Genomic DNA, 12,160 nt, shown 5'->3' with positions numbered 1-12,160 from the left:
GATTATCACTACAAAAGTGTTTTTTTTTTCTCCTGCTGATGATAGCCCACCTTAATTGATTAGTCTTGTTATAGTTGGTATGACATCACCCATTTCTTCATGTTGTGTGTGTGTGTGTGTGTGTGTGTGTATATATCTTCCTACTGTATTTTCCACTGCATGCATCCAATGAAGTGGGTTTTAGCCTATGAAAGCTTATGCCCAAATAAATTTGTTAGTCTCTAAGGTGCCACAAGTACTCCTGTTCTTTTAGCAACATTAAGGACATTCAAATTGTGGCTCGGGATAGATGGGAGTCGGAATCTAGTTTGTGCCCTAAGCAACATGTGATGGTGTGGCAAGGATTCAGATTTAGAAATGAAAAATTCCATGAAATGTTGATTTCTCTCCCCCCCCGGTAATTTGATGATAAACACATTTTAAAGTAGTTCTTTTTTAGTTTAGATGGATAAATTTGATTTTGTTTTTCCCCTTTCATCTGTGATTTTTCCTTTAGCATCCTTCATTATGTTAATTATGCTGGAACGTGCACTCTGGACAGGATATCGTTTGTTTATTTGTAACTTCCTTTGTTTTTTAGGCTGTCGAAAACCTCTGTTCTTATAAAGTGTCCCCTACACTGTACAAACAGCTCCGGCAAGTCTGTGAAGATCATGTGAAAGCACAAATCCTTCAGTTCAGAGAATATCCTTTTCTTGTGCACAGAAATACAGTCCCATAATACTTTTAAAATTATTTTTTAAGGTAACACAACAGCAATTGATAAAACAAATGTGTAGGTGTTATATAAGCATTCAATATAGATCTTTAAATCAATCTCACAAAATTCTAGTTACCTGCTTGCCTTAGTTGAATAATTTCTGTGGACCAATAAAATATAAATAGTATTTTCATTCATGGTAAGGGTGCATGAGTAATTTTATACCTGGTCTGAAAATTTTCATGACTGTAAGCAGTGCTTTGTTAACCTCTTTTGAAACAGCTGTTGCATAAGGAGGAGAGTGGTTACAGGGGGAAAGTTGTACAGCAGTCCTGCTCCCTGGCTTTGAGATAAGGTGTTGGATATTTTTACCTTCTAAACTCTCTACATGCCACTTAGTCCTGGTTTACACTACAAAGTTAGGTTGATGTAAGCTGTCTTGCGTCGTCCTTGATGTGCATGTGTCTACACTTACTACATCACTGTAACGGGGCGCTTGACAAATGTAACACCAACTCCCCAAGCGGTGTTGAGCCATGGTCAATGTTCTGAGGTCAACGCAGCATGAGTGTAGACACTGAGAGCTTGTCTTCACTACCAGGATAAGTCGACCTAAGTGACGCTACTCCAGCTATGTAGCTTAGGTCGACTCTACCCTGGGTGTCTTCACTGCACTGCGTCAATGGGAGATGCTTTCTGGTCGATTTACCTTACTCTTCTCAGAGAGCTGGAGTACCAGTGTCAACCGGAGAACACTCTGCCATCCATTTAGCGGGTCTTCACTAGACCTGCTAAATCGACACCCGCTGCATTGATTGCAGCAGCATCAATCTCCCTGGTAGTGAAGACAAGCCCTGAGTTACCTATGTCAGCCCTAATAGTCCTACAGCAGCTGTGTCCCATAATGCCCAACACTGACCGCTCTGGTCACAGTTGTGAACTCCACTGCCTGGGGTCACAGAGACCCGAAGGCTCCCCCCCCTTCCCCTCTTTAAAGCCCTGTACATTTTTGAAATGCCTGCTCCTGATTATCCAGCTTGGCAAGCACATCTAGCAGCTCTCCTTTGTTGTGTGCAACTGTCCAGCCGACCATGCCAGCTACATGCTCCAGATGTACTCCAGCTTGGAGTATAGGATAGGAGGTATAGGATTTCCTGGGCCTGTGAGGAGAAGAGGCTGTGCAGGCACAGTTGTGGACCAGCTGTGGAAATGTGGACATCTACGAGCAGATTGCCTGGAGGATGCAGGAGAGAGGGCTATGATAAGGATCACCAGCAGTGCCGGGTGAAAGCGAAGGAACTGCGGCAGGCATATCAGAAGACTAGGAGGCCAACAGTCGATCCAGTTTCGAGCCCGCAGACCTGCCAATTTTACAAAGAGCTGCATGCCATACTTGGAGACCCCACTGCCACCCTGCACATTACTGTGGATACCTACGAGGAACCTGAGTCACAGACCCCTGCTGTGAACAGTGAGGGCAAGGAGGAGGGACATGCAATCGGTGGGGGTCCACCTATGCCGCAAGCCAGTACCTGTTTGAGAATCTACCACAGTCCAAGCAGTCCCTGCAGTTGAGCATGGGAAAGCCTGATCCGGGGAAGAAACTTTGGGTAAGTGTGTAATTGTATTTCCCATTCAATGATGTACTGATAGTTTTGTCCTGTTAAGTTGGGGGTACTATCGACCTTTCATTAATTTACTCATACTAGAAGAGGTAGGGTTACAACAAAGAGAGAGAGCGAGCTGTCATCTCTGTACAGTTAGGTGGGGGGACGGACATGCAGAGCAGTTTATGTACAGAGGGATGTCCCTTCAATCCTCCTGAGAGATGTCAATGAAACTTCCATGGAGGTATTCTGCAATCCTCTCTCAAAGGTTTTTAGGGATGGCAGTCTTATTTCTTTCTCTGCGATAGGACGCTTTCCTGTGTCTGTTGGCAATAACTTTGGCAGGCATCATTGCAGTAAACTGACTAGCAGCATGTGGGCCTTTGTGGTTTCAGGACCCTAGTGCTCTTTGTGCCCTTGTCACCCTCAAGAGCGAGATACCAGCTAAAATCTTCACTGCCAGTGGAAAATGGTGCCAGCATTTAGTGCCATTGCCCTATATGCATAGTTTCATGCAACCGAACAATTCCCTCGTCATACTCACCACGGCTGGTGCTCTGAGTGGTGTTGTGCACAAGCACTCTGAAGCAGAAGTGTCAATAAGCGTGTGTTGTTTAAAACTTTAGGGGAGCAAGGAAAGGGAGTTCTGAATCTTAATTTTCACTTTCCATTATGACTATTGTGGCAAAGGTACCCCTGTGTATTTTATTTGTAGTTGCTGCCATTGCAGCCTTGAGGGGTTCCCCCTCCACACCTGCAGGATGCCTGAGCCAGATCAGGAAGAAAAAAAGAGGACCTGGGAGGACATGCTCAATGAGGTCCTGCATGCTAGTGCTGCATCAGACCATGAGCAAAGGGCCTGGAGGGTGAATATTGCAGACAGCCTGGAGAAAGAAAGAAAGTGGACAGGGGAAAGGCCCAGGAGTCCTAGCAGGAAAAAGAGAGGGAGATACACGAGGACATAATGGGGCTTCTCTGGCAGCACAAACAGATGCTGCAGACCCTTATGGACCTACAGGTTCAATAATCATGGGCTCACTTCCCTATGCAGTCCCTGGAGAACTTCATTACAGCAACTCCCTACATCTTCGTTCAACATTCTTCATGACATCAGAAGCTGCATCCCTTCCCCTACCACTCTATCCCATGGGACATTAAGAACAACCACAGCTTCACATATACTGACTGTGAAAACCACAGTTGCTATGTGTTTAGCTAAAATGGGCATAAATGTTCTTTCTGTTCCATAACTTAAGTTTTTAACATACAGTAACTCCTCACTTAAAGTCGTCCCGGTTAATGTTGTTTCGTTGTTACATTGCTGATCAATTAGAGAACATGCTTGTTTAAAGTTGCGCAATGCTCCCTTACAACGTCATTTGGCAGCCAACTGCTTTGTCCACTGCTTGCAGGTAGAGCAGCCCGGTGGAGATAGCTGGTGGGGGCTTGGAACCAGCATGGGACAGCAGCCTCCCTATTAGCTCCCCTAAGTTCCCTGTGTGGCAGCTGCCCAGCAGGTTATCAATTGCTGGGCAGTTCAGCTGTCCCTCCCCCCACTGCCATGTGCTGCTCCTGCCCTGTGCCTTGGAGCTGCTCCTGGGAGCCTCCTGCTTGCTGTGCGGGGGTGGGGGGGATGTGGGGGGACTAATGTCAGGGTATCTCCCTCCCCCCCGCTCCTGCACCCCGCTTACCCCATCTCCATAGAGCAGTGGGGGGACATGACAGGCTGGAGGGAGCTTGCTGGCAGCCGCTGCTGTCTCAACTTGCTGATCTACTTAAAAAGGCAGTGTACTTGGAGTGGGGTCAGCGTACTTAAAGGGGCAATGCACATCTCTCTTTCTCACACAGGGTGTGTGTTTCTGTCTTGGTCTGCCATGCTGTCTCCCCTCCCTCCATTCGTGCTGCCTTGTAGAGTGTGAGGCTACATTAACAACAATGGGTTAACCCTTGAGGGCTCAGTCGAATGCTAGTTCATCATTTAGCAGTAAGGCATTCCCTGGGAAATATTTCACCCTCTGACTTCACCGCCTCAACCAAGCTTCACAATCATCATTGCTGTGTACAATATTAAATTGTTTGTTTAAAACTTATACTGTGTGTGTATGTATGTATATGTATATATAGTCTTTTGTCTGGTGAAAAATATTTCCCTGGAACCTAACCCCCCCCCCATTTACATTAATTCTTATGGGGAAATTGAATTCACTTAACATCGTTTCGCTTAAAGTTGCATTTTCAGGAACATAACTACAACGTTAAGCGAGGAGTTACTGTATTTGATTTTAAATTGCAGAAATTTTTCTTTGCACTGGTTTTGTTACTGAATAAAATTCTAATCTTTTGGGAAATATTTCATCTTTATTAGTTCACGTCATATGCTGCAGAGTGCCTAGCAGTACTAAAAGCACCCACTTGTGTCACACTGTGCAATAACATCTCATAGGATCAGTGACAGTGTAATAATCATAAATGTACAGCAAGCACCACAAAATTAACAGGTGCATAGACAGTGTTGTATTTATAGGCGTACACCAAGCACCACACAATTCCTAACAGGCCCCAGAAACAAGAAGGCCACGTGGAGCACATTACACCCCAAAGCACTACTGTGGCTCACTGTTAAAATATTCTTTCAAAGCCTCCCTGAGCCATATAGCTCCGTATTGAGCTCTTCTGGTAGCACTGGTGTTTGGCTGTTCAAACTCCGCAGACACACTCCACTTCTGCCCTTCACCCTGGCAGCAGCTTTTTCCCCATTTGCTTCACAGATATTACATAGGACAGAGCAGGCAGCTATAACTATTGGGATATTTTTTTCACTGAGATCCAATCTTGTGAGTGAAGGGATGCTGGTGTCCCTTCAGTCTACCAAAAGCATGTTCAGCTGTCATTCAGCAGCTGCTGAGCCGATAGTTGAATCTTTCCTTGGTGCCGTCCAGGTAGCCGGTGTACAGCTTCATGAGCAAGGGTTAGACTGTGTCCCCCAGAATCACTATGGTATTTCAACATTGCCAATGGTAATCCACCGATTGGGAAAGAGAGTCCCTATTTATAGCTTTCTGAACAGTCCTGTGATCTTAAAGACGTGAGCGTCATGCACCTTCCCTGACCAGCCAACACTGATGTCAGTGAAGCATCCCTGGTGATCCACCATCGTTTGCATAACCATAAAAAAGTAGCCCTTTCTGCTGGCAAGGTGGTCTGATGCCAAAATAGGGTTATGCATGCCGTCTGTTGGTCGACCGCAGTTCAGGAACCCCATTTCGGCAAATCTATCCACGTCATGCATGTTGCTGAGTCTCAGTCCTGCATAGTAGGAGATGAACGGCCATGCACGCTTGCATGACAACGGCCTCCACAGTGCATTTGCCAACTCCAAAATGATTTCCCATTGACCGGTAGCGATCCTGCGTCACAAGTTTCCAGTGTGATTGTCACTTACTTCTCCATTTCAGTACAACTGTCATTCTGGTGTCCCTTCGCTGGAGGGCTGGAGCAAGCTTGGTGCACAGATCCAGGAATGTGGCTTTACGCCTCCAAAATTTTTGCAGCCACTGCTCAGCATTCTAAGCCTCCATTCTGATACGATGTCACCAGTTCGTGTTCATTTCTTGGGCCCAGAAGTGGTGCTCTACCATCTGCATCTGCTCTGTGAATGCCACCAACAACCTTGAATTGGTTCTTGCTGTGGCCCACAGCAGTTTGTCCTCCCATGAAATTGTCATGTTCCCTGCTGATTCGATTCTCTTGTGGCTCTGTAAATACCGGAGGATTGTGTGTTCAGTGCTTGAACCAGATCTTGTGGGTGTGGGGTTGGTTTTTTTTCATTTTGTCAAAAGCTATATATCTTCAGTCAGAATTGTATATAACCCCTCTCTTTTTTCAGACTCCCAGACTTCATCTGATCTTCTGAATTGAGTGCTTTTAAATTTAGGATTTTCTCTGTCAGAAACGATTTTTAGAGATCTATTTTTAGAGTATACATCTGACAAGTATACTCCTTTCCTGTTCCATTGACACAAGATGGTAGTCCCTCAAAATTTGGCTTACAGAGACTTGAGTTGCTATTGTATTTGAAGGGAAGAGTAGCCACATTTGGATTTCTTCATAAATGGTTTAATGGAACTCAGAAAGCTTGAATCACAGCTAGAGTCTGCTGTTGCGTGAAGTAGCTTCCACAATTCATGAAGATAAATTCATGAAGATCTGGGATTTTAGGTGAACCCTGTGGGGAGTTTAATGAGGATTATTTAAGCCCTTGAAAGTTTTTAAAAATAATACAGCTGTTTGAACTATATCTGATGTAAACCAGTTTAATGAACAAAATTGCTTTTTAGACCGTTCCTCCCAGCTCTCCTCAATGGGAAGGAGAGTTGCTTTTGATTTAAGTGGGACGTCTTCTTTAACCTGTCAGAGTTATGTAGTGCAGATGGAGGCGCAGGAGAGCAACGTGAGGCATTCACTCAAAAACTGAGTCATGCCTTTAGAACAGTTCCCAGCCCTCTGCTGGTCCAGCACTTTTTAGCAACTGAACTCTGATCCCTAACTTCCAGCGCAATTTCATTTGTGTCCATAGAGCAACTTTACTGAATAATTTGCTGAACAAAAATGTACTGAATAAAGATAATCACTAGTATCTGGCCTCAAAAAGGTGTCGATGGACTAGTTTTCCTTAGCAGGTGCTGCACAGATTCTCTGGACAGTCTTTTATTTTTAAAGAAGGTAAATAAATGCTGGCAAGATCACTGCAGACAAATGGTAAGTTGACTATTCAAAATGCAAATCCCTGAGACATCAAAGAAATCTGGTAAATAAATGCTGGGGACATTACAAAAAATCAGAAGTGGGGAGGGAGTTCAAACAGTCCTTCAGCCTTGACAGAAAAGCAATTTTCTTAAAAATCAAAACACCTCCCCCCAATTTTTTTTATTTATTCATTTATTTATATATAATGTATCATTTCATTCCAAACAGTAAGGGGGTCTGCACTTACCCTCCACTTGCAATTTTTTTTCTGGGTACTTCCTGGTTGCTTATAAGCAGCATTTAACAGCTCTTGGGTGCTTCTCCAACCTATAAAATCAGAAGGGTTCAAAGTTAACATTGAAAGAACAGAGAAAACATTAAACTCTCAAACACATGGATAATTTCCCTCAAATTGGTTTTGATATCTTCACAGGCAAAAATGTGATATAGGACATAGGGGCATGAATCACACACTACTAAAATATTCTTAATTCTCCATATCACTCGTAATGTTTAAAAAATAAGATAATGGCACCTTGCAGGGATGGCAGAGGGGCAGTTAGGAAGATTAAGGAACAAACTGGTTGGAAACTCCAATCTCTGCACTCCTGCCCCCCAAATTAAAAATGTGGCAGGAAAAATTACCGTTCAAAGGTTTTCATGGGAATTTTCTAAACAAAAGAAAAGTATTTAATTTAGTTTTCACATAGTATTCTGAAATGAACATTTTCATTTCAACTTAAAATATCATTTTGCTTTGGTTTATGAAAACTAAAAATGTTTGGATTTTCATTTTTTTTTTCATTTGGACGTTTTATTCTCCTTTCTCTTTTACTTTTCCCTTTTTTCCACTATTTAAAAAAAAAAAAAAAGGTAGAAGGGGAAGACCCCCAACTTATTTACTGCTTTCCTCTTAGAAAACATTAAGAAAGTATGTTTCTATTCAACAGATTTAAAAAAAATTCCAGTCAGAAAATTGAAAAAAATTGTTGAAATTGGAGCTTTCCTGTGAAAAGATGTTTAGACTAAACCACATTTTCCAGTGGGAAGATTTTTCAGTCAATAAATATTAACCACACATATAAGAAAGTGAAGAGAAAAGAAGGTGGCAGTGTTAAACCTCTCTCTCTCTCTCTCTCTCTTCCCCCGCCCCCCAAGAGTGCCAAGTTTCAGTGTGTGGCTTCTTTAGCCACTTCTAATGTATGTTCTAGCATGAAATCTAAGCTGGGAAGAGGCCAATTTTCCATATTTAATTTTTTTATAAGAGTTAAAATTGGTTGCTGGATGTGAAACTGTTGCTCAGCTAATGGGGGATGAGGGGAGAGGTGGTGGAAGGGGTCTAAATAACCTAGAGAATCTCTTCTCTTTTTAAGCAATAGAGATATGGAAAAATTAAGGCATCAGATGTATTCATATTGATAGTGAGAAGTATTTATAACCTTCCCCTATTTTCTCATCATTTTACTGGGAACTGATTTTCATAGGCAAAGGATATGCTGCATAACCCACTTTCTTCCCATCATAAAACTGCTTTTTAAAAATACATTTTTAATGTCCAATTAATAGCAGTACACCACTGCATGGTGCGCATTGGAAGCGTATTGGTGCACTTCTTGGGTGGTTGAAGAGTAGAAATAATGCAAGATGATATACAATCTTAATAGCTCTTAAAATTGACTACAGGGTTTGGAATTATTTGGGATACATCTTATAATACAGTTTGTGCTTAGGTAGTATTGCTATCAAGGTCTACAATTTAAAAAAACTTTTACCTTTATACAAATAATCTGATTTAATACATGCAAAAATTATAAAGTTAATTGACTTGTAAGGCATCTTAATTACACAAACACAGATTCTAATATAAAATACAATCCTGTGTGCTTGTAAACAGGCAGATTGGTTCAATCAGTGTTTTACATTTGCAGATCATGATTAGAAGCATTTTCTTATTTTTGGATCGTACATATGTGCTTCAGAATTCATTGCTTCCTTCTATATGGTAGGTATCTGTGTAAGTACGCTGCTAACATAATTGTTGAACGTGAACTTACTGTTTTTGTAAAGATTAAACTTTACTTTTCCCCCCACAATTATTTTGTTTTGTGTATGTAACACATGTAACATCTTTAGTTTCTGTAAAATTCCCTGTAAATGTATGGAGTTAAATAATGTGTGAGATCAGTTTTTGTCTGGGAATATTATATAAATCAAGTTATATTTCTGATTTTTTAAAATTAATTTTCAATATTTATACAGGGATATGGGACTAGAGCTTTTTAGAAAGCACATTATTAGTGATAAACTAGTTCAAAACAAGACCATTGATGGAATCCTTCTACTGATTGAACGGGAACGGAATGGTGAAACTGTGGACAGAAGCCTGTTACGAAGTCTGTTAAGCATGCTGTCTGATCTACAGGTAAGTATAGCAAACCTTACTAATAGCTGCCACATTTAAAGGCAGACACAAATTGTGGACCTTTCTAATTCTTTCGTGTCCTAGAAGAGTAACTTTTTTCTAATTAACATATGCTTTGGAATTAAAACCATATTTTCCATATTTTTAGGATCATGATTAAGTTTAGTAGCTATACATATAACTGTTCAGTGTTTGTCTATAGCTTAATTAATTTTCCACTAAAATTATATTAAATTATTCAGTAAAATAAAACCGAGCATGTCATTTATTCTTTTTTAATACCAGTGGCTAGATTGAAGTTTTAGTTTAGTGATATTTTTTCCAAAGAAGGTTAATTCATCCTGTAGTAAGTCGCTAATAATACACTTAAAAATACTGTATCCGCATTCACATGCCTGTATCTTTGCTGGCTCCTCCGTGTATTTATCACATAAACACAGTATTGCTACAATTGTATTAGATATGAACTAATTTGGATGGCTTGACACACATTTATAAAAGAAGCTTAAATAGGGATGCTCCTTTGAGTGATACAAGTGAGTGGCTGTATTAGCTGCAACACCTATGCCTGTCGCTCCCTTCCAACCAAAACCTGGGAAAAATCTAGTATTGATTTTCTTTTTAAAAAAAAAAAAAAAAAAATGAATTGCATTGTATTGAAATGCTCCTTTTTGTTTTTCAGTGTGTCAACAGTAAATCTAAACTTGTCAGTGGAAAGTATTTGAGAACTCATTATTACGATAGACAAAAAGTTATCTCCTTGAGACACATGTGGCTGTGTCCTGCTTATCACTTACTCCGTCGTTCTCTTCTCCTTTTGTCCACTAAATGAGGCCATTTTGCTTTCCCTTTTTTTCCAGCTGTAGGCAATGACCAATATAGGTCAGCAGAGGTTTTATATCATAATTCTTAAATCATGGGTATGCAGCTCCCAAATAATATATGTCCACTGTAAATTGCTATAAATGAGACCAAATCCTTCTCATGGAGCATGTACCCAAAGGCAGGTCTCAGTCCTGGTAGTGAGAAAATTGACTTTGCTTCCAGACCTGAGTTTCTAGCATGATACACTGTTGCAATGTTCTCCAGCTACTGGATTGACTTCGGATTTGTATTTTTAAACAGTGTAATTCTATATTAAAATATATGGCCTTTAATTGATTCAAAAGTCTTTTTTTCCATTTAATCCTGACACAGATTAAATGTAGTAACAAAAATATATATCATTGGCATAAGTAAAAGAATTTGGGCTTAGTCCAGATCCAGTGGAAAAGGGTCTACATCACAAAACCTATCACCACATTCTGGCCTCTCTAAGAGATTACCAAAAAAGATTGGGCATGAAGTCCAAGCATTCGATATATGGATGCAGTCAAGCTGTAATTTCATGGATTTTCACTTAGATTATACTTGAATAGGCATGAGTGACCAAGTGGACTAATAATTTTTGCACATTTTATTCAGGTAAACTTGAGCCTCCTGTCAGCATTCCAGTCATGCTGTCCATTCTGTTTTTGGTAGAACATAGGTCATGAGCCTCCTTTCATCCTTCCAGGAAATTCTTTAGCTTGGATCTCCTTAGTTTAGTTAGGTATTCCCTGTTCACAGGGTGTTTAAATATGTCTGAGATATTAGGGGAAGGGTAAGAGAAAAAACAATAACTATTTCATTTTCTGATAAGGCACTGCAAAGCCAATCTGGCTCAGTTTCTGCCTTTCCTGCTAAGCCTCCTAACTATCATCCATAACAGGCTCTGGTATATCTGGAAAATAAATACGTAATACTCCTTCTTTGAGGTAGTTACAATAGGTGAAGATAAGCTTCTGTCAGTCATTGTCTTTAGACAATGTAATGCTCCATGAATGTCCATGCTGGAAGATGTGGATCTGGCTTGTGTGTTCTCTTTTGCCAGAGCTTTCCCCTTTATTAGCCCAGGTATTCATAGCTGCATCACCTTTTTCATGTCTGTCAGATTTTTAAGAGGCTAGGGTTTAACAGTAGGTTTTTTGATCTCTGCTAAACAAAGCTAAATATACCCCCTTTCTTGGTTCCTTCCGATCATGTGTGCATTTAGATACGATTTTCTCCTTTGAATTATTTCAGACAGATACTTCTAGTTCTACGCTAGATAGCCTCTAATCTAGGTATTTTTACCATGGCTGCTGCTATAGTAGGTGAAATCCTTATAGATTCTCCAGTAAATAAACATGGATTGCTGTTTCTCCCTCCACATCCCCACAGAAATAGGTTGGTTATTAAGTGAAAGCCAAGTTAATGAAACGAGTTTTACAATTTGTTTGAAAGCAGTGAGGCTGCTGTTCATCCTGATTTCTTTAGATATCAGTTCTGTAATTGAAGGCCAGCTGCTGAGAAAGTTCTGTCTTCTGCTCACATGACTCTCATTCTTGAGGCTTACTGTTCCAAAGCAGTGTGACTGCATGAGGTCATGATCCCAAAAAGTGGGGGTGTCCCTTTATATAGTTTGGGCCAGTTCCCCTGGAGGGTTTTGAAGATAAGGAATGAAACCTAGAATTTGAGTCGCTCTTCAAAAGGGAGCCAGTGTAAAGAACCAGGGCTGGGATGATGAATTGGTGGGCTGCAGCACTCTCAACGTTTGTAAGTAGTCATTTTGCAGTAGTCAAACTTAAAGCTTACAAAATAATTCCTGTGATCAAGTCTGAATTT

At 40.9% G+C, this 12,160-nt stretch overlaps 1 protein-coding gene across 1 annotated transcript in view; it reads left to right on the top strand.

The window, feature by feature from the left end:
- The window catches only part of CUL4A (cullin 4A), a 101,356-nt gene that overhangs the window by 12,654 nt on the left and 76,542 nt on the right, over positions 1 to 12,160 (top strand). Inside the window, exons 3-6 of the mRNA XM_065397435.1 lie at positions 581 to 684; positions 6,996 to 7,065; positions 8,982 to 9,055; positions 9,313 to 9,475. Of these exons, the coding sequence (XP_065253507.1) occupies positions 581 to 684; positions 6,996 to 7,065; positions 8,982 to 9,055; positions 9,313 to 9,475 (411 nt within the window). The remainder of the gene's footprint in view (positions 1 to 580; positions 685 to 6,995; positions 7,066 to 8,981; positions 9,056 to 9,312; positions 9,476 to 12,160) is intronic.

Source organism: Emys orbicularis, chromosome 1, assembly GCF_028017835.1.
Source record: "Emys orbicularis isolate rEmyOrb1 chromosome 1, rEmyOrb1.hap1, whole genome shotgun sequence".
Lineage (NCBI taxonomy): Eukaryota > Metazoa > Chordata > Testudines > Emydidae > Emys > Emys orbicularis.
Note: the sequence above shows the minus strand (reverse complement) of the source record. Positions and strands in the feature narration are given on the sequence as shown.